General features: G+C 35.7%; 1 protein-coding gene across 1 annotated transcript; it reads right to left on the reverse strand.

Moving 5' to 3' along the window:
• On the reverse strand, positions 1-24,256 carry LOC131944629 (uncharacterized). Its single transcript, XM_059305348.1, has 7 exons — positions 24,153-24,256; positions 20,121-20,332; positions 13,556-13,781; positions 13,132-13,247; positions 8,775-9,024; positions 6,767-6,951; positions 1-225 (listed from the first exon to the last, which is right to left on the reverse strand). The coding sequence occupies exons 1-7, from the start codon at positions 24,202-24,204 to the stop codon at positions 1-3; spliced, it is 1,266 nt and encodes a 421-aa protein (XP_059161331.1). The 5' UTR covers positions 24,205-24,256.
• Positions 24,257-24,679: the final 423 nt, after the last annotated feature.

A 24,679-nucleotide genomic window follows, 5' to 3' on the forward strand; every position in this document is an offset into this window, starting at 1 on the left:
CTACAGATTTAATGACATCTTACTCAAACTTATGACGCTTTGATTCCGTGATAGTGAAAAACTATTATTGTATGTATAATATTTGTTCGCGGTACACAAATACAAGCCAGCATCTGAACATTTAGCTTCTTCTACCAGGATTTTTATTTTCATCGTATTCCAGTTTGATGTGTCATTTAGACCTCTAAAGAATGCAAAACTCCAGTTCTTTTTTTCTGGCAAAAACTAAAAGTAATAGAAAAACAAAAAACAAAATTAGTGACTTGTCTATACTACTTACCGTGAAAAAAACAACATTTTTATACGACTCAATAGAGTTGCTTTATAAAAATCAGAATCTCCCTTAATTTAATTTTAACTTCTAGTAATGCTTGTGTGTATTTTAAAATCAAGCAAATTTAAATATACTATTACGAGTGCTTTACACATCTAAGGTTTACAATAAAATATTCAAATCAATAGTAAAAATTCCTGTATCATTTGGTTACCTTTACTAATATTTAGGAAGATATCCACGCTTTTCTTTAAAGTTATCTAAATAGTAGTGTATAATTTATTTTTTTACTTTTTAGTGCAGTATTACATAAAAGCTGTTATTAAAACATTTTTTACAACAACAAAAAAATTCAGTACTTTAAATGTTTTATATTTACAATAGAATTGCATGACTAAAAACGATTGCGCACCAAATGAACGTGATGATGCGTGTATAATAAGTCTACTAATTTGGACAAAATTTTAATTAATTCATGAAAAATTATTTAGTTACCCAATAAAGTCAAATTTAAAGTCATGTTGTATTGTCTTCATGTTTTGACCCAAGTGTCAACTATGAACCGTATCTGTCAATTAGAAGTGCCAGTAGTTTCGCTCGGGCGTTTCGATCTAGACTGACGATTGACGACAGAGGCAGTGAGTTAAAAAAAAGCTTGTAAAAAGGGCGCTAGAGTTGCTAACTAAATTGAATCAGGTGAGTTCGTTGGCGCCCCGTAAGGTTCCATTTTGGCGCTATCACGTGAGCACTATGGAGCCTACGTTCGTTATAAACAGTGCGATAGCCAATGGATACAATGGGGCGATATAGCCGTTCACTAAACGGAATGTGGCGTATTCGCCGCTGCCACGGCTGGGTGCAATTATACACCCAGGGCTATCTCTTGAACCCTTTGAGCGCTTGTGAATTCGTAGGTCAATATCTTTGGATGCCAGAAAACGCGTGTGATATATAGGAAACATTGGTAAATATGGGTAAAGCGGTCAAGGCTGACCAGTCGTATTTAAAGAGTGCGATAGAATATGGATAAGATGTAGTATTATAGCCAAATTTGAATCAAATGCCGATCGACTACAAAGTCCTTGAAAAGGAGGTCACTATTTATCTCCACTTACCAGCGCCTTATGAGTTATATTTAAAAAAAAAAAAAAACGTACTCGCGTACAAAACGCACCATAACTTCTGAGAACGACCAGCGGGGTAACAGCAAATAATGTAAAAAACAGTAGGTAATTTTAAAAAAATATCATATATATATATACGAGCCGACCCGCAGCGTATCATACGCCGCTATTTAGTTGTTTTATTTTCTACTTTTCAGTAATTCATAATTTGTGAATTCGACAGTACCAATGCTGCCACTTAAAAATATTTGCTTTAAAACACTAAAACTCTCCTCCCCCCCCCCACCCGTAAAAGTAGCCTTCTCTTAGTTTAGAATAGTTTCAAAATAAATTATCTGCCCCTAATAGCCGTCACTAAACCCGATTGTAAAATGTAAACATTTAGAGTGAACTACAGCTCATCAGACCATGCGGGGGTGGGGGAGGTTGATTTATGCCTAGTGAGGAAGAGAGGGGATTGCAAGGCGCGTTTGCAGCTTGTTTTAAAACGGCTCGAAGAAGAGAATTATATATATAGATATATATATATATGTATGTATATATATATATATATATATATATATATATATATATATATATATATATATATATATATATATATATATATATATATGTGTGTGTGTGTGTGTGTGTGTGTGTGTGGGTGTGAGTGTACATTAATCAGTCATCAAAATAATGAGGTAGAACACACTTGGGTGACCGCCCATGCGTCATCGATGTAGAGGGGCGCTCACGGATTACACTACCGCTGAGGTGCCATAATGCTCGCAGGGGAACCCTTGGCGCTTCGGGTCGTACAATCTCCGGGGCGCCAGCGCCTGTTATAGTTTTAACGCTGAATAGAGTAGTATACCTTACCCGCTATGCAGGACGCACGATTAACTGATGCCAAGTGCTAACATAGCTGCTATGGAACTCTGGGCGCCAAATTGTGTATGGACGAAAATTGCACACTCCATGTTAACAGAAACCTTTTTGGGAGTATTCTCAGCAACTCCTTAAAATTTTATAGCACTCAGATGAAAGGTATCGAACCGCACATGACTTCCGTAGCGTTACCCTTGCGAAATTAAGAAAAGATTGTTTTACAGCAATCTCCCCTGAGTGTTCCAATCAACTCCCCAAAGTTTTATGGCGATCAGATGAGCGTTGTCAAACCACATTCGACTTTTACGTTTTATATACAGTATATAGAGAAACATTGCACCCTACCGTGACGCCGCCCCTTGCAAAATTAAAAAAAAAGATTTTTTGCCCAACCTTCCCCTGCAGTGGTCTAATCAACTCACCAAAGTTTCATGGCGATTGGATGAATGGTGTCAAACTGCAATCGACGTTCATTTTTATATACCGTACCAAGAGAAAAAACAAAAACAAATCGCGCCCTGCCGTGGCGCCACCCCTTCGAATTTGAAAATAATTTTTACGCAGAAACCTCTCCAGTTTTATGCTCAACACCTTCCCAAAGTTTCATGCCGATCGTGTGAACAGCGTCACTGCAATTCTCTTTTATTAATTTTATATATCGCATGTAGAGAAATATCGCAACCTCCCGAGACGCCACCCTTGCGAAATTATAAAAGATTTTTTTACGAAAATCTCACCTGGAGTGTTTTAATGAACTCACCAAAGTTTAATAGCGCTCGGATGAACGGTGTGAAACCACAATCGATTTTTATTTTTTTATACCGTATATAGAGAAAAAAGAAATCGCGCCCTGCCGGGGCGCCGACCCTATGAATTTGATTTTTTTTTTCGCAGAAGCTTCCCCAGAAATATTCTCAACAACCTCCCAAAGTTTCACGGCGATGTGATTAGAGGTGTATTTATGTATAAAAGACAGACAGACAAACAAACAAACAGACACACACATACATTGCTTTTTATAAATATACTAGCGTACCGGTCCCCGCGCGTTGCCGCGGGAACAGTAGAAAGTCCGACGAAATATATAAGAAGGGTTTCATCCATGCGTTACTAATCCTATATTCTTAGACGCGTGACCTTGTTTTCTAAAAGTGAGTTATTTAAATATAAACAATGCCTGCGCTTGGATCATAAATATAGGGACACAGGTTTACCTACACTACCGCATGTAAATGTTAATCGCTCACCGAAATAATGAGGTAGAACACACTTCGGTTACCGCCAATGTGTCAGGGATTTGAAGGGGCGCTCTCGGGCGCCCCCGATTACACTACCGAAGAGGCGCCGTAGTGTTCGCAAGGGAACCCGGGGCGCCGGCGATTGCGCCTTTTGAAGTTTTAAAGCTGAATATAGTAGTATCCCTTACACTCTATGCAGGACGAACGATTAATGGTTGCCAAGTGCTCTGAAAATCTGGGCGTCAAATAGTGTGTTGACGAAAATCGCACCCTCTGTCATAGAGTAGATATATAGCATTAGACTATACTAGTAGAGGTTGCTAAGGACGGTGCGAACTTGACGGTAGACGATTTGGCTCGAGAGTATTGTGCGCGTGTTCAATAAAATATTTGAGGCGCGAGTGTGACGTGAGCATGACGCGACAATGTACCGATGACGTAAGACGCAGCAGTGAAGTTAGTTGGGGGTTAGATATAGTAGAAGACGGACGTATTCTTTGATATTGTGCAAATGATCAATAAGTGTGTGTTAATAAAGTTCATGTTATTTCGTAAACGAAGTTGTTGGCATTGTCAATTAGTGTCTGCGGAACATAAGAGTGATTCCCGTCCTCCTCAAAAGTATAATAGTTGCCGTATGAATAGTAGTAGATTTGAATATAGAGAATAGTTATATATAAAAAAACCATCACACCCTCCTCATATCAAATGTTTATTAGTAACAGAAACCTTCCCGCAACTATTCTGATCAACTCTTTAAAGTCTTAGAGAACTCGGTTGATAGGTGTCGAACAGCATCTGACTTTCATTTGTTTTTAATATACCGTATGTAGAGCAGCATCGCACCCTCTCGGGTAGCCACCCTTGCGAAATTTAAAAAAAAAAATGTTTTACAGAAACCTACCCTGGAGTGTTCTAATCAGCTTCTCTAAGTTTCATACATCAAAATGAATGATGCAACTTGTTAGCGTTACTAGTGGTGTATTATTAGATGCTCGATCTCAATTTCTGATTGGATCTTCTAAAGGATAGATACTAATTGCATCATTCGTAAAGTGACGAAACTCTTTCGATGGTTCCTCGACTTACAAAAAGTTATTTTTTTTAACATTCACAAGATGACGAAACTGTACAGAATGATTTCCTCGCCTAACAAAGTTATTTTTAGAAGTGTGACTTTACTTTTAGATTTGAGTTCTCCATATAAACTGTGCGTGTGTATAGTGAAAAATCGCACCCTCTCGTGGCGCCGCCCTTTCGAAATTTAAAAAAATATTTAATAATGCGTATTAACATTCTAAACCAATGTGGAAGTCAAACGCATTGTCAAAAATTTCAAGCAGCATCTACGGCTAAATATGAAGTCTCTATTACTGTATGGCTCGGAGTTAAGCTACAGACAGTGGAGATTGAAAAGGTGGTGGTTAGGACACAATATGAGAAAGACAAAAAATAACATCACTATGTAGGTGCTTGTACCAAGAGGCGGAGTCTTCTTGAAGAACTGACGCCAACAGGGATGTCTTGGGAGATGACAAAATTAATAGCCGGGGATAGGAAAAAATGGAAAGAAATGGTGGAGGCCCTATGTTCCATAAGGAGCAAAGAGGACTAAGTCAAAGTCAAAGTAGGTGCTTGTAGGAAGTCCACTGGGAAAGAGGAAGAGAAAAAGACCAAACAAGTCATGAAGGAAATAGTTTGAAATAGAGAAGGGGGAGGCTGAATTACTAGGGTTCTATCTTCATAAAAATCAAGTGAGTTGACAAAGTGTTGCCTACCCCTATGCTCCTTAGGAAGACGAAACAAATAAAAAGTAGAAAATCAAACGATTGTGGAACAGTGGGTTTCATCGAACCCAAGAGGTTTGGTAAGCCAGTCTCCCGGCTTTAGCCGACGTCCAAACACACACTCGACTCTTGAAAAACCGCCTAAACACTGAAACGCGACTAATACTTACATTTGTCACCCGGGCTCTCGATGGTTTGAATGAACATGTATCTTTCACCTAACCACCCCCCTCCTCCATACACCACGCTCCCAACCCCACCTCTATACGGTGTCCAAGCGTCCCTTTTCACGCGTCTTTTCTTTTGGATATCGTGGCATTTAGACAAGGCGTGTTTTCACTATCGAGCTAAGTCCCAAAATGTGTTACTGTTTCTCTTTTCTGTCTAATCTGTGACCACAATGTTGTGTGCTGACGAAGACCTTGGATCGAAACGTCCATAGTATTTGTAACTGTCTTAAACTTGTGAGGTAACTATCTGTTTTATCACTCCCGGTTTATTTATTATACTAGGTATAAAAAGTATCTTATTTAGATTACTTGTTTGTATTATTCCTGCTAGTTAGGATAAGTATTTATCATTATAATACTTGTTGGTAATATTGTGTACTGGCTGTAATCTATTTTATGACACCCGTATATTTATGATAGCCTACACGTGGTAGTATCTTCAGAGATGTAATCTATTGTTGTTACATTTGTTTTAGCGCTATTAGCCGTATATGTTCATGACTAGCCGTATACGTAATTACAATAAAGCCAGGATCTAACAACAAAAGCGTCATTTTGTTGTGTGTTATATCTCAAGGCCAGCCCTTATACACTACACCTTAATCAGTAATATCTATATATATAATTCTCTTCTGGAATCAGTTAGAAAACAAGCTGCAAGCGCGCCTTTGCAGTCCCCTCTCTTCCTCTCTATCACTATCACTACCACCCCCACCCCACCCCCACATGATCTGGTGAGCGGTGTTCACTATGTTTACATTTTACAATCATAGGGACGGGTTTGGTGACGGCTATTAGGGGCAGATAATTTAGTTTGAAACTATTTTAAACTTAGAGGAGGTAACTAAGAGGAGGCTGCTTTCACGTGGGGGGGGGGGGGGGGGTAGTGTTTTTAAGCAAATATTTTCAATGGCATCATTGGTACTGTCGAATTCACAAATTATAAATGACTGAAAAGTAGAAAAAAAAAACAACTAAATAGCGGCGTATGATACGCAGCGGGTCGGCTCGTCATCCATACTGAGCCTGTGTTACATTAGATTAAACAATATTAAAATATTTGCAGATATTCTTAATTTCTTAAATATTAAAAGGTAGAGCAACAACCTTTCGAATGCAAGTTGAATAAAATAACTAATTAACACTTATGTATGTGTCACCGGTTCGATAACCATATATAATTAGTACTTATTTATACGTGCATTTTAAAATTAAATATCCTCTTACGTTCGTTTATAATTCTTACCGAAACATCGTAAGGCAGTGAATGGATTTGGTTACTAGCAAACGTTACTGGATCTCCTGTCCCGTTTGACCAATCAATCGACAACGAATCAATAGAGGAAACAGTTGTTGGTACACCAGCTCGTGATGCATCACATATCACAGTAAATTTTTTTCCTTCCTGGATCACAGTTGGATTAACAATAGCTGAAACAGTTTTAAAAAACTAGTGTTTGATAATAGGGTCTATGTAATCGAACTATTGCTTAAACGCAATTTGACATTGTGCTGTACATTGTGCTGTAACAAATTGTGTCCTCAGTGCATTGGACCGCATCACTTATTTTCTACAATCTTAAAGGAAATATTATCTATATACTAGACTAACTGTTATCTAGTTAGATAACTGTGGGTTTCGGGGGTCATCCATAAATGACATCACGTCTGTCAATTATCATCACAAAATAACCAGACCCCACATTCAAAAAGAGTTTTTTATCTTTTAAAAACACCGATTTCGGCTGAGCATGGGTCTGACCACACACTTTATATACTGACGTCACAAGTTACCAACTCAACTCTACTTCACCTGCCCAGTTTCCCGCCAAGTCTCAGACAAAATGTTTTTATCGTTTAAAAAAACTATTCTGGCCGAGCATGTCTCTGACCACACAATCCCTTCATATGCTGAGGACGAAATTAGCCTGTATCCCGCCAAGTCCCGATAGGCAACTTTATCATTCACATCTAAAAAAACATTAATTATTTTTTTTAACTTTGACATGATGTGTCTAGAACCCGTGCAACCCGCATGGAAACCTAATACACTATCAACTTAGCTGTCTAGACTCGTGACGTCGTTGGTATTTTTTTTTTGTATTTTATATTAATAGTTTGAGCTTGCTTAAGAAACATGATTTACGCGAACAGGCCCTAGATCTAGTGTCTTTCAAATTGAATTTTGTTCTTAAATTAGCCATTCCATAGCTAAACAAACAAAGATTTAAATATAATAATATTAAATATTTAAGGACTAAAATAGTTTAATAAAGAGGCTCAAAAATGTATTCTGATTTTAAAATGGTTTTTATTTTTAACTAATTAAATTTGGTTTCACCTAGATTCTAGGTCTAGATCTATAAATAATTTCCTTTGACAGCTGATCTTTAGATACTTTGTATTGTATACTTAAATGAAAAGAACTGTTGAAAAATGATATTAGCGTTGGAATGTAATAGAAATAGCAAACGGACGTATCGTTAAAGCTATAGCCGACAGAAAATTAGCTATATAATGCGTTGTATTTTTGAATGGGAAACAAAATCTTCGATGGAAGCCACCATTATTGTTGTAAAATGTAAATAACTCATGTAACGTCACTATTCACTTTAAGTAAAGTCATTTTTCTGAACTTTTATAATTAATGTGGTTAATCTACCAAAGAATAAATCTATACATTAAAAAACGTCTTTAAATAAATGTGTGATTAACAGTCTGTCTAAAAACAAAAATTGTGCAGATTCTCTGCTATAACCTTGCGGACAAAAAAAAAATCAAATAAAAATTAATATTCAAACATGTAGACAAACTTGAGTTTTAGTAGTATATAGATATATATAAATCTGTTTCCCAACCATGCAGGACACCTAGTACGCACGCCTACTCTCTGATCCTCCTCCCGCCTCCTCCCTCTTTCTCCAGGCATGCGCAACAGTGTGTACCCACCCACCGCATTCCGACAACAGTGTCTTTCAGGAAGTCTTCACCTGTCACTAAATATCGGCGTATGCTACGCCGCGGGTCAGCTCGAATTGAATATTTTAGATAGTTCTAATGATTCTTTATACACAATAAAAAAATAAAAATTCCCATTCCTCTTTGACACAACAAGTGCTAAATATAGGTTGTTATTTGTATTTATTAGGAGAATTATTGTAATAAGAATATTGTATTATGTTTTATAATCAGTGTCTGTAACACAACCTTAAAAAAAATTAGCATACTAAAAAATTTAAAGTTATAGTACTTACCCTTTGTCGTATATATCGTCATGTTTCCAACAGTTAACTCTTTGTTGTTCGTTGTCACAACACACACATACATATAGCCGTCATATCGATATTCTGTTTGAAACGTGATTTCCGACCTATACATGTACAACATACATGAAGGATCAGTTTCACCAAACATCAAAGCATCAGTGCCATTCAATGGTGTAAAATGTCTAATATCGTAATCAGCGTTGCCGAATTTCCAATTGATACTCAATTCTTTAGGACCCTGTTATTCAATGAACAGATAATAAAAGAATAAAGACAAAAAGGATCAATAAATTGATGGATGGATGGATGGATGGATGGATGGATGGATGGATGGATGGATGGATGGATGGATGGATGGATGGATGGATGGATGGATGGATGGATGGATGGATGGATGGATGGATGGATGGATGGATGGATGGATGGATGGATGGATGGATGGATGGATGGATGGATGGATGGATGGATGGATGGATGGATGGATGGATGGATGGATGGATGGATGGATGGATGGATGGATGGATGGATGGATGGATGGATGGATGGATGGATGGATGGATGGATGGATGGATGGATGGATGGATGGATGGATGGATGGATGGATGGATGGATGGATGGATGGATGGATGGATGGATGGATGGATGGATGGATGGATGGATGGATGGATGGATGGATGGATGGATGGATGGATGGATGGATGGATGGATGGATGGATGGATGGATGGATGGATGGATGGATGGATGGATGGATGGATGGATGGATGGATGGATGGATGGATGGATGGATGGATGGATGGATGGATGGATGGATGGATGGATGGATGGATGGATGGATGGATGGATGGATGGATGGATGGATGGATGGATGGATGGATGGATGGATGGATGGATGGATGGATGGATGGATGGATGGATGGATGGATGGATGGATGGATGGATGGATGGATGGATGGATGGATGGATGGATGGATGGATGGATGGGTGGATGGGTGGATGGGTGGATGGGTGGATGGATGGATGGATGGATGGATGGTTTTAAGCATGTATTTAGCTAATTAGTAAATACAATTTTATCATAGCGAGTGTCACAGTAATTGCGGCAACGCTCCACTTGTTTAACAGATATTTACGTTAGATTCTGAACCACCACAGCTCAGCAATATACTACACCAATTCATAGAGATTGAAATAATTTTTGGGCGCAAAATATTTTATACTTTGCCCCACCTATAATATGACGTCACAATCATAGGGGGGAGGGGGGTGCGTAATTTTATGACGGTGTGTGATGAGGGGGAGGGGGGGTTCAGATGGTGCGACGTCACACTTTTACATTATAAAAAGAAATGTTAGAATACGAATTTTAGACGTTATTTTACGTTTTAGAAAAAAGTTTTAATAAATTGTAATAACAATTGATTAAATAACTCTATTTTAACAGTATTCTGACAAGATTTCGGAAAAATATAGCTGTTTAAAAAAATTCCAACTGCAATTTTGAGGGGGGGGGGGGGTTGTAGCCTGTGGTGTGACGTCATTTTACGGGGAGGTTCTGTCTTTTTGTGACGACGTCTGACTGAGGGGAGGGGGGGGGGGGTAAAAATCGTCAAAAAAATCGTCATTTTTGGATGACCCCTTAGGCTTAACTGGAAATTATTACATTTATTACTAATGTAGATGTTTTTCGCGTGTGTAGATTTACATTTATTAGTTACTAATGATTAACACTTGTAATAACAGTGTTACCTTCTTTGGTTGTGAATTAGGTTAGTTAAACTATAAAAAAACACTTGCTGAAGTGCTGTATCTATTGTTTGGTAGTTTCAAAAACGATTCATAAATATATTCGCTAATTATGATGCTGTGGGTTGAGGCGTAGGAAATGGATGGGGAGGGGGGGAGCTGTGAAATGAGCTCAGAATAGAAAACAAAACGCCGAAATACTTAACATCGGTCATTACTTTTTCCTTCATAGTAGTAAAGTTGGAAGTGATTTCCTACAACACAATTCAGTATTAAGTGTCAATATTTTATCGCCATAAAGGCCGTTGAAACTAATTTTTGCCTTTTTGCGTTTCATGATTTTTTCTCCTATATGGTATGCATTCGTGGGTTTTCGATTCAGCAACCCTGAGCTTTACCGGCCCTACCATGCTAACCCTACGTAATCACCATTAATGCCGATTATGGGATGTTGACCACTACATTTCTCACCGAAACGTTCTATGGACATAGGTTAAAGTGTACACGTTTACTGTCACATTTGGAGTCTAAGCGTAAACAGGTAAGCGTACATAAAATCGATATTACTGGTTAAATATAATGTTTAAATTCTAGTAAAATACAGCAAAGTAGTTCAAACAATATGGTAAACAAAAATTTTACAATTTAATTTTCCCGCTTTTGTTTGATTGTAGGAAAAAAGTCGCCACATTGTTGTTTTGTTTTTTTTTAAAGAAGAAAAAATTATAACATCTTCAAAATTAATACGATTGACAACAGTATTTGGGCTCAGTAATTTGTTTGCCAGACCATTTCCCACCTTTTCGAGGTACGGGCGAACTATTATTACACCACTGGGAAAAATTGGCAGGGATTACTATTCGGTTTATTGCGAAAGTCTTATGAAAGTTTGCCTATCTTTTACACTACTCAGGTCATTTAATCGCTTTTTTTTTATACTTTCTCATATATGGAGTATAGAGGAAGTATTGTATACGTGTAAATCTCGACGTTTTAGACCTCCCTTTGTTGGAAGAAAGATATTGAAATCTTGTCTGTGTCTTTGTGTTTGTCTGTGTGTCTATGTGTCTGTGACCACAATAACTTAAGCACCTTTACAACTAGGTCGACGAAATTTCAGCTTTATATTCTTTTTATCAAATTTACACAGTTATAACAACAATCCAGTACAAATTATTGCGATTTATGTTTTCACCCAATTTTTTCTACTTTTGCATTTTCAAAAGCCTATATCTTGAGTACTATTTCTGATAGAAGATTTTTTACATATAAGTAATAGATCTAATTGTCTGTTTACCAGCAAATTTTGAGTATTTTTCTTCGACTGGAAGTAGTACTTTCCCCTATTTCCGATTTTACATAAAGCGCATGTGAATTTATTTTTAATGTGATTACTCTGTCATTGTAAATAAAAACTAATGTTCCGCACTATTATACACAGAATATTTGCTGTCCATTTGATTCAGAGGCGTAATGACCCCTCCCGGCAACCGCAGCGAAATTTCAATTTTAAAAAAAAGGCTATATCCCGACTGCTCTAGAGTTGTCATTGCCATTAGTATTATCTAAGAATATTCGAGAACGTTTAGGCGACATCATTCTCGCTTTGTTTTGTATGTTTTACTCAAGAAAAAGGAATACTGACTGTAAAAAAAGAAATGTTTTTTTTAGCGCAATTTCCATTCTGGAGAATTGCGTTTATTAACCCGTCATTTCTGGATGTATGAATGTATGAATGAATGGATGGATGGATGGATGGATGAATGTATGTCCGCAGCTTTAAGTCGTATCTCCTCCTCAACGAAGCAATATCGATGACTGGTTCCAAAAGCAATTATGTTAAGCAAGTTGCGAGGATGAACATAGGCTAAAAAAATTCCGGGTTTCTTTCATGGATTTCCCGGAAAAGCCAAAACAACTCGAAAAAAATGCAGTTTTTTCTCATATCTCGGCAACCAGACCACTTAGCGACTTGAAAAATTTACCAATCGATTTCTGCTATAATTTAGAACAATATTGCCGAAGAAAGTTTTCAAAAATATCCTTTCGTTTGGTCACAAACAGTTTTTTTTAATTAATTAAAATTTGGACCGAATTAGTAGGCATTTTTTCCAACCACATCACACGCGTCATCACGTTCAATAGCTGCGCCATCACGTTCAATGGCTCCGTCATCACGTTCAGTAGCTAGGCGCGCATTGCTTATTAGTCATGTAACTCTATTGTAAATAAAATATGTAAAATACTGGGAAAAAAATTAATAAAAAAACGTTTTAATAACTAACCAATGGTTTTACTAACCCTGCTCTTGATTTACGCTACGACAGAGCTATTTTTAGATAACATAAGGAAATTGCGCTAAAATTGTCACTAGACTTTTTAATTAACTTGTTTTACAAAAACAAAAAAAAAAACATGGCAAAAAAATGCATAAAAAATAAGGTTTGATTTTTTTAAATAATTTTAATATAAACTCTGTGGGTTCCCTAAACGGCCGGCGCCTCCCTTCCTTCCTGTATGGTGGTTCCTTTTATATTTAAAATTAAATGATGAAGTAAAAATAGAAAATATGAGGTTAGTGCAGATTATAAAAATACTCACCCATACTGTACATTTTAGTGTAACATAAGATCCTACAGGATTGAATGACTCATATATACCGTATCCCTCCTGGTTCTGCGGATTTAAACTCATGTACGCCAAGCCTATTTTATTTGCTTAAAAAATAAAGAACCTATAAATTAAATATGCATCATTTACTGTACTTTAAATTGTAACTAAACTCGTTTTTTTTTCTAATTAACAAAAGTATCAACGAATTTGGACATAGTTTTATACTTTAATTTTAATTAAAATACTAAACAAATTTCTTTGGACGGTTGCAATGAGAAACTTTAAATATCAAATATTCTATAATTAACAATCATGATCAACCTCAGCCCATTATGTTTTCAATCTAAACAAAAATATTGGAGAAACCATGTATTGAAATCTTGTAAAATATATATAATCTTTAAGATCTTACTGCGTATGGAAAGATATTGTTGCTGATATTTTGACGTTTCGATATTATTATTTAGATCCATGTATGTAGCATTACAAGAATAATAGCCAAAATCTGTACATGCAGCATCGTAGACCATGATTTCTATTTTCATTGTGTTCCTGTTGTTTGGTATATCTGATGTTCCTTGTTGGCTTCCAGAGAAATTAAAAGTCCAGTTCCTTGGAGGAGATGTATCTGGCGGATACTGTAGAAATATGTTTACACAAACTATAATGTGGCAACTTTTAGGAAGAGCGCAAAATGTTTTAAGAAGCCATTTTGTAACATACTGGTTTTTTTTTCATAAACGTACATCGCTAAATTTCTTAAGAGATCCGGCCAATACATAAATCACTGTTAGCTATAGGAAAGAGTGACTAATGTTGGAAAGATACTGATCAAAAGTTGACTTTTACCTGGGATATGAAAGACAAACACACACACACACACACACATTATGTGCATATACACACTTAGTTCAATTTTGGTAATAACTGTCGGTATTTTGTTTATCTGTGGTTCAGATTTTCTGCCATAATGAGGAGGGAAAAGAGGATAATTTATATCCTCTAAGGAAAAATAAATTAATGTCGAAAACATTTTTTTACTTTAAAGCAATCAATTTTGTAAACCAGACACAAAATGCAATGATTAATGTGTAATTACCAAAAAAAAAGACAAAATATTACCAAATAATACGTATTACCCGCACCTGGGTCTAAATGGGTCTACGACAAATTCCCGAAAGACACTTGCCCGAATGCCGTTTGCCCGAAGGCCGATTTCCCGAATGGACACTTGCCCGAATTTGACAAATGCACGAATGGACATTTGCCCGAATGCGACAAATGCCCGAATATATGCCACTTGCCCGAATGCGACAAATGTCCTAATGCCTCTTGCCCGAAGGTCGTTTGCCCGAAAAATGTTCGGGCAAGTGTCTTTCGGGAAAACGTCCGGCTCCCGGTCTAAATAATGCCACTGGCGAATCAATAGAGTACTGAAGGGTATAAAATAAACTGTTACGCGCTATTGATTTGTACACAGCTGTTGGTCATTGTATAACATTGATGGCTGCAAAATCTCAGACAAAATATCCAACAATATTCTTATATCTTTTGTCTGTGAGATCATAAGTCCTTCACATCAGCTGTCCTGAGATCAAATGTCGTGAGATCATTTGTCCCTGAGAAATTTAGTCTAGGATATTTTGTCTGAGATCATTTGTCTCGTTACCCTGCCGACATAGTGGTCGAGTTAAATGTGACCTCCGCACGTTCAAATGTCAAATTAAAGACATATGGCGCTCTCTTTACAAGCTTTTATTTAACTTACGCCGGAGCGAAATTTTGAACACTTCTAACTGACAGATACGACTCGTAATTGGTACATGTGTCAAGACATGAAGACAATGCATCGTGACATTCTATTTTACTTGATTGGTCGCCTGATTATTTTTTTATAAATTAATTAAAAATTTGACCAAATTAGTAGGTAGTTCTATCAACACGCGTCATCGCGGCAAAAGCGCGTAATCACCTTCAATAGCTGCGCAATATAACTCTATTGTAAATAAAAACTTGTAAAGTACAAAAACAATTTCATAAAAACGAAAAACATTTTAATTACAAGCATTGATTAGTCACGTAACTCTATTGTAAATAAAAACATGTAAACTACTAAAAAAAAATTTTTCATAAAAAACGTTTTAATAAAAAGCTTTTATGTAATGAATAATGCACTAAAAAGTACAAAATGAATTATTTACTACTATTTGAAATCACTATAAAGATCAGTAAAGGTATCCAATAGATACTAAAGTGGCCTTCGCTTTTCTTTATAGTGATTTAAACAGTAGTGTATAATTTATTTTCTACTTTTTAGTGCATTATTAATTACATAAAAGCTTGTTATTAAAACGGTTTTTTTTTTTAAATTTTTCTGTCTAGAGACAGAAAAGCCAGGATATGTCAGGTAAATAAATATAGATATAAATGCTGTCTTTATTTTTTGTAAAACCGAAAGAGTTAACAAATCTGAAAGGGGTCGGCGTAGTCGAATCTTACCATTATGTCTATCTTTGCTTAAAGTATTTTATAAAATATTTATCCCACACATAACCACTATACTAATAATGGACAATTCTAAATTTAACACAGTTTTTAATTAAACACTAACTGTATCGATTTAACATTAATACTGTAACAAACTTAATACTTCTGTTGTGCGATCGGATATTTAATGTGTTCATGCGGCTTTTGCTTCATCTTTAAAACAGCTAAATTCATAACAGTCCTGCTGTTACTAATTTTTACTTCAAAAATTAAAAAAACCAAATAATAATTATTTACTATATAGTTTTTTACATTTTCAAAGACTTGAATATCAAGTATATATATATATATATATATATATATATATATATATATATATATATATAAGCGGGCTGGTAGTGTGTCAGTCCTCCCTTCCTTCCGTCATCGCTATAGAATTTGGAACCATAAAGGTAAACAGCACCATGGAGTAGGGTTTGTTTATATAATGACATAAAGTGATGTTATAGATGCCACTGTTTTAACTCTTTTGCATAACGTAAAGAAAATATTAAATACACGCACATTCCTAAAACATATTAATAGGAACAATGTCAAATATCATTTTCGTTTATATTTCTAGAAAAAGTGGTTCATAATTAAAATTTTAAAATGTTTAGATTATTTATATTATTTTCTAATTAGTCTAAGCTCTCTCAACACAATTTTTTGTTTTTGTTTTTTGGTGTTATTAAAACAGATGGTGAAATTAGAATTATAGAGAATGCTGGAAAGGCTCTCTTTGGTGCTGATTCTAATTACATTGCCAATGTGTTTTCTTAGAACCATAAAAGTAAACATCACTTGACGTACATTTATTTGCATCGCATTGTTTTATTGTAAGTTATGGAGTATGATCTATTTGTTTGATTTTTTTTTGGGTGAATTTTTAATGCTGGAAAGGCTCTCTTTGGGCGCGCACGCCTAATAATATTAGCCAAAATGCAGGGATCATAAAGTAATATCCATATCCACACGAAGCACGGGTTTAAACTAGGTTGGGGGAGGAGAGAAGTCCGGTCGAACGTTTTTGAGAGCGTTGGCTCTTAATTTTTATTTTTATTTATGTGAATATCAAAGTGTATAACATTTAAACACTTGAAAAAATTATGTTTAAATTCTGTAAAAATAAAGTTCTAGGACCAGACGGACCATACACTGAATCTTAAATAGTTTATAATAAATAATTTATTACTATGACGTCGACAAGGGCATAGAGTCTGACCGAAAGATTTGCCATTTGTCTAATTTACTGAGGTGCATGCAAAAAATTAGCCAGAAGTACGGAGCTTAAGTACCGTAAAATCTTTTTGAAAATTATCCTGTTTTCACATAAATTACAGTGACAGGTCAGCTTTGATCTCTTTAACGAAATCTCACAGATATTACACGTTCCTTTCGAATATATGGGGCGATATAGTCAAGCAAAAACTGTTTATAAAAACTGGTATAAGCCGCCGGTCAGTCGCGGTCAGTCATTTTTTAGTCATCGATGAAAGCCTGGAGCCGGACCGCTATTTTCCTCCGTGTCCAAAGTGCCAGATGCGGAAGCCTGTATAATTTGAAGCGACTGCGGCGCCGACAAATGCCCAAACTGACATCCGACCACTTTTCTTTAAATACATAAATTTCGGAAGTTGTTTTTCTAACTATGCCAGATCCTGTCTTTATTATGACTACAAATTAGCCATCTTTGAATGCCTTTACTTCGTTGAAAACAAGATGCACGTATCATCTTCAGTATAACGCACTTCAAAAGACAGCCTTAAAATTATATTGAGTAGTAAAAATACACAAAATTTGACTAACCGCGTCTCTTTAAAGTTGGATTTAACTATTTTTGTCAGCACATCGATTTAATCATCCAGGAAAATTTCAACGTGCTTGCGCGATATTCTATCAGTCTATTAAAATTAATATAGCCCACCTCTACAGAGGCGTATCCAGGTTTTCGTTGTAGGAAGAGCGAAAAGAGCAAAAAAAGGCGCCGAATTTTAACACGTACTATATCGTGTATTATATATATATATATATATATATATATATATATATATATATATATATATATATATATAATTACTAGCTCTATGTCATTACTTCGCTATGATGTAAAATAAATTGAAAGTAGCACTCTGAAGAAATAAGAAAAAACACACAATGTAGGCCGACAAAACAAAAATTGTATCAATAATCTAAACAATATATATATATATATATATATATATATATATATATATATATATATATATATATGTATATATATATATATAGATTAAAATATATATTACTACAATCCAAAACAATGAACGTAACACAATCTGTTTTGTAATTCTTGTAAAAAAAAATTCTTACATAATAATGAAATTGTTTAACATTTTTCATATTTACAAAATGATTTTGTCTATAATGAAAATTTAATATATCTTCATCATAAATGCTAAAGTAGTACAACATAATGAAAGTTTTTAAAATCAGAGTTGGTATAAAACCACGCTTTTCAATGTAATAGAAAAACATTCGGAATAACAGCCTACATTTAACTATATCGGTCTTTTAGTTCAGATCATATATTTTTTATAATTAACTACTGCTTCTTTGTGTTCTTTAAAGATCATTTTTAACATAGTGATAGGTATGGGTTAGATCACTGTATTGATCACACACCTTTTTACTGGTAATTGCAAAAACAATATTCACAGAGTTTTACGTTTCAAAAGCTAATTTTCTGGCGGCATGGTACTTTGGTACATCATTACGCGTTTTTTCTACATGTACTTAACAGATCAGTTCGGGGTGGGTTGGGGGGAGGGGGGTGGGTTCAACTTCATTCACCACTGTTCGTTCACTTTAGGTCAATTATCCAACCCAGTGTATACCTAGGTGTGACATTAATGTCGCTCTACACAATTGTGGTGGTGAGGTGTGTGTGTGTGGAGGGGGGGGGGGAAGATAACCAACTCAGAGTGAACATAGTGTCAGTTTTGATATGACTGTTTTAAACATACATATATATTACACAAATATATGTTACACAAATATATATTACAGAAATAGATTTAAATAAGTAGCAGTGGTATTATGACAATATTTTTTACAGAGGGGTCCATGGGGAAGGGGGTAAGGGGGTTGTAACTGTTTCATATAATTTGTAATCGTAATCACTATCGCCCAAACTGTAAGAATACTACTACTTCATCGTGATGACGTAGTTGACCTTGTCAAAATTTCCCCACCATAAATTGAGGTGTCACCATCAGTTGTATTTGTTTCTGTATTGTAATGTTTTTTAAATTAATCAAACAATTCAAACTGTATATATAAAGTAATTATGTGTAAAGTTTTATGTATAACATTTTCTAATTCAATTATTCGTAAGCAAATACATTATACAGTTGCCTTAAACTTAACACCCCTCTTGCAAAGTGGTACTACCGTAGAGGTTTTTTAAACATTGCAATGCATCGTAATGGTTATTTTTAGAATGGCAAACTGATGCAGCTGTTAGTAAGTGTTGTAAACTTAGACACTACTAGACTAGTACAATAATGCTTAATTGCTGCATGAAAAGAAATCTTGTGATTTACATAGATGTGCCGACCAAAAATATTTTTTTAGCAAATATCATTGTTTAAAATTTTCCAAAAAGGCGCTACTTTGCTGAAAATGGCTCCCCCCTGCGTACGCTACTGCATCTCTACCTTATTATTCAATCAAAGGAAAAAACAGAAAATAAAAATAAAATAATGAATTCATTTGATTTACAATGTTTTAATCATATCTTTTTACAAACTTTTATTTTACTTGATTGCTCATGTTTAAAATGTTTCTATATAATTACTTCGTCCGTCATCGGTGTGAAAATTACGAGCGAAATTTCGATCACTCTTACCGGAATTAAACGAATTAACGAATTAAACGAATAGTCGAGCAAAATTTTATTTAAACTTAAACTTAAGTTGTAAAATGATTTTCCCGCCAAATCATGTTAGTATCAATTTTTGAAATGTCTTGAATAATTGAGTGGAGAGAAATGTTCGATAATAGGCCTACAAGATTTGGTGACCCCATGAAGTTTCCAATTTTGAATTAAAAACAGTTGAATAGTTAATAAAAGTTGCATTAAAGAAGTTTAACTGCAGTCGGTTGCTCATACTGGAGCTTCAATAGATTAATTAAATAAAAGTAAATTTCATCAGTTGATTTGTATTACATTTTGACATTAAATTTCAGACTGCCTTTTCGATTAGTGATTATTGTGTAAATCTACCATACAATGAAACATAAAACAATCTGCATAATTATGTAAACTAAAACCCACTTATTAATGTAAGGGGTATTCACATTTGTCAACAATACGTTATTGGTATTTTTCGACAACAGTATATTTTCTTTTACTAAAGGTAACAAATTTAACTAGTACTAGATGATACACTAAAGATAAAAATTCTCACCGAATTATTGTTAGGGTTTTTATAAGTGTAATATGTTGCATAACTTGAATGATCGTCATAAAATCTATGCTTCCACGAAATACATAGTTGTGTTATAGTAGTGACAGTTGTTGGAACACCAGCACGTGACGCGTCACATGTCACAGTAAAAGTTCCTCCATCCTGTACGTTGCTTGGGCTTACAATCAGCTCATCAGATGTTTCAGAACCAGCTTTTAAATAAAAAACAATTTTACTAGCAACAAATTAATTAACCGTATAATTAACTGTATAGAAACAAAAAAAATGGGTTACAACTTTGTCCTATCGTTTATAATAAACAGGAGACTTCTTTAAGTAAACTTCAGTATTTTATTATTCATACAAGACTACTCCAACGACAGGTCTTCTCTCTTACTCATTCCGTGTTTACTACTTGATAACATTCAGGGTCGGGATAAAAGAGTCATTGATATTACTCTTTTGTCAATTATTAAAGATACCTATGTGTCTGGCGCATAAGAGAGAGAGAGAGAGAGAGTGAGAGAGAGAGAGAGAGAGAGAGAGAGAGAGAGAGAGAGAGAGAGAGAGATGTATGTGTGTTTTTCCAAAAACATTTGACAGAAACCAGTGAATAAGATCTTATACCTATGCACTTAATCACCTAAAACGGAATTCATCTTATCAATATTTTATAAACCAGAAATACAGTAAAATACCTATTGCGGATATCGAAGTACAGTCAAAAAAAGCAAGTAATTCAAGTTTAAGATCTTATACTAATATATGAAAATCTGTTTACCTAAATGATAAAACACGTAAGTAGACGTGCTCCCACAAAAAAAAGAGTAACGTTTATAGGTAATCACTCAAAACTTGATATAATCAATATATTATTTACAAAAAACATTTCGTCTACCTCACTTACGTGTTAGCTTTTGAGAAACCAAAAGAAATTACCACTTCTGTTTACCGTATCATCGATAAATATTTCTTCTACATAACTAACACGGTACTCATATTATTGTGTTCACGTACAGACAGACAAACAGACAGACAGACAGACAGACAGACGGACAGTCAGACAGACAGACAGACAGACAGACAGACAGACAGACAGACAGACAGACAGACAGACAGACAGACAGACAGACAGACAGACAGACAGACAGACAGACAGACAGACAGACAGACAGACAGACAGACAGACAGACAGACAGACAGACAGACAGACAGACAGACAGACAGACAGACAGACAGACAGACAGACAGACAGACAGACAGACAGACAGACAGACAGCCAGACAGACGGACGGACGGACGGACAGACGGACAGACGGACAGACGGACAGACGGACAGACGGACAGACGGACAGACGGACAGACGGACAGACGGACAGACGGACAGACGGACAGACGGACAGACAGACAGACAGACAGACAGACAGACAGACAGACAGACAGACAGACAGACAGACAGACAGACGGACAGACTGACAGACAGACAGACAGACAGACAGACAGACAGACAGACAGACAGACAGACAGACGGACAGACTGACGGACAGACGGACGGACGGACGGACGGACGGAGAGACAGACAGACAGACAGAAAGACAGACAGACAGACAGACTGACTGACTGACAGACAGACAGACAGACAGACAGACAGACAGACAGACAGACAGACAGACAGACTGACGGACAGACGGACGGACGGACGGACGGAGAGACAGACAGACAGACAGAAAGACAGACAGACAGACAGACTGACTGACTGACTGACTGACAGACAGACAGACAGACAGACAGACAGACAGACCAGACCAGACCAGACCAACCAAACAGACAGACAAGAAAACGTTTATGCGTTAGGCGTCATATCACAGCGCGCAGGAGTCTTATGATCATTAAAGCAAAGAGAGAAGTAATGAGAATCAATAATAACCAATAGGTCCAAGTAATAACAGACTGAAAGTCATAGAGGAAGACATACGATCAAAAGTTAATAGAGCCCGCTACGCTTTCACGTTTCTGATTTCACGGTTCATATTTTGCCATATGGAAAAATTCTATCTCCAACACGACAAAATTAGGATACTAAATTAAAATGTCAATTCAGTTTTGCTGTATGGAGCAGAGACATGGAGCAGAGGCTCCAAAGCAAGCACAGAGAAGATACAGACCTTCATTAATAAATGTCTTTTTATATATCTCATCTAAAAACTTTAAACCTATTAAGTAAATAATAAAGTGTATGCAAAGGTATAAAAGAACCTTGGATGAAATGTCTATTTTGCCTACATTTACATTTTACCTACATTTACATTAACCTACATTTTACATTAACCGAATAGCGTTGTCTTTGTTTAACTTTTTTAAAAAAAATGCTATGTTTATAAAGAAAATACGGCGTCTTGTCAGATCTATGGGACCTAATTTGTGTGTGTGTGTGTGTTAACACCCGGGTCGGTTTACGACCACATAACACATATGAGAAGAATTTCACTCGCGGTCACTATTTAGCCCTCCGAGAGGGCCTTACGTCTAACCGACAGTTCTCCAATTTAACAAGGTGCATGCACAAAATTAGCCAAATGTACAGAGCCTAAGTACCCTAAAATCCTTATCCAAATCTTTATTTTTTGTCACATAAATTGCTTAGATTATACATTGAAATAGAGTCTCTTTTTTTTGTAACATATTTTTTGAGGTTTTTCCCAATGGGAAGACTTTTTTTTCTGTTAGTCTACGATCTCAAGATACAGCTCAAGGGGTCGTCCAGCTTTTTAAAAATATATATATAAATGTTTAGCCCGTGCGAGGGCCTTGAATCTAACCGACAGCTTTCCCATGTGTCCGAGTGTTTTGCTAAGATGTGACTGCTTAAGCATAGCCAGGTATACCGATGGTATGTACCATAAAATTCTTTTGAAAATTATCATCTGTTTTTCATATAAATTACAATGATTATATAGAGAAAAAATACTACTAGTCATCTTTGACCGATGAAACTATTTCCCCCAGATATGCTGTTTTTTCTGGTATCCATCAGCTAGGGCCTTGATTCTGACCAATATTTTTTCCAGTGTTCTTTTTGCCGGATGCGAGTGCCTACCAAATTTTAAGCGTCAGTGGTGCTGGCAAGTGCCCCAACCAGCACCCGACGATATTGACTTCATTTCGCCAACAAATTATAGCGTAGTTGTTATTAGTTATCTAGATTTTCTAGATAGTATGAGTTTTACGAATTAAAACAATTTAAACACCCTATACAAATCACAGTAATATTTTTTTTTAAATTTCATTATACAACTACTTGAAAGTTTGGGAAGAATAAGTATTCCAATATAGTTAACAGTAGAAGACTTATGGTCGAAACTGTTAACATTTTTTTTTTTTTTTCTAATTTATGCTATGTATATAATAAACTCTTTAACGTTGCAATGCTATTAAAATGTAAATACCAGTATGCCTTCAAAATAAGAAACAAACGTACTAATTAAGGTATTGTTTATCTGTGACGTAGTTGCTTCTTTCCATCTTCGATTAATGAAATATTAATTATGAGTTATTATTTATGTCTTCAGTATAAATTTAAACGACTTTTTATTTTATCCAAAGGACACATTGACGTTTCTTTAATATGTATAAATGAGCAGTTAAGCAGGTCAATTTCAACCCCTTATCTTGAAATTCTGAGAATATGGTATTTTCCAAGTGCCTACAGCACCAGAGCTATCTTCTTACCAAATAAGAAGTTTCTGACGCATATGCAAGAGGTCGATCTAATTCAACCACTAAAAAACGTATAGTTTATATAGGGTCGAGGTCAGCCTAGGTCAGTTTTCTGTCATGTTATTTTTTACGCGATTATTAATATGTCTCTATTTATCCCGTTAGAATGAGAGTGGAAAGCACATGTTGTCAAGAGCAATCATTCTGCATCTTAAAGTTTTGAGTAACACATAAAAACGACATCCACTTTGCTTTTATACATATATATTACAATAGAGTTTTAAATCGGATTGATTTAATACGATCAATACTTACAGATGTGTATGTCCCATATGAATAAAAACCACGCCACTCTATGAATCAACATGATAGAAATTACTTAAACTGTCTTCTGTATGTCTTATAGCTTGCAGAGATTTCAACTGTTTAGTTCGTCAGTTAATGGTCGTGCCTTCTCGACACGGAGGTTAGTTGTTAAACAGCTTTTAGTAAGGCAACAGCCAATCCTTAATCTCGGAATCTTTATTTGCCGCGGTAATGTCACTGGCTTAACTCGGTTGAAGGGGTGGCGGGGGGGGGGGGGGAGGTGGAGGGCACGCTTTATGAAGGCGCCATAAGGGTAGAAAAAATGCGAAAGCTAATCTAAAACTAAAATATTGCATTATACGCAGTAAAAGATGAGAACATAAATGGCTAAAATAATTACACAATAATATGTAACTGTTAATTATGTAGCGGCAAACTAAATACCATTAAAAGTCATTGACCGGTAAAAACCTCTCACCAACTTTTTTCAGGGTTATAGGGCTTATTTTTGCCATCGCAAATCAGAAGGAATTAGA

Source organism: Physella acuta, unplaced genomic scaffold (assembly GCF_028476545.2).
Source record: "Physella acuta isolate Inbredline_101_S28 unplaced genomic scaffold, ASM2847654v3 ptg000048l, whole genome shotgun sequence".
Taxonomy (NCBI): domain Eukaryota; kingdom Metazoa; phylum Mollusca; class Gastropoda; family Physidae; genus Physella; species Physella acuta.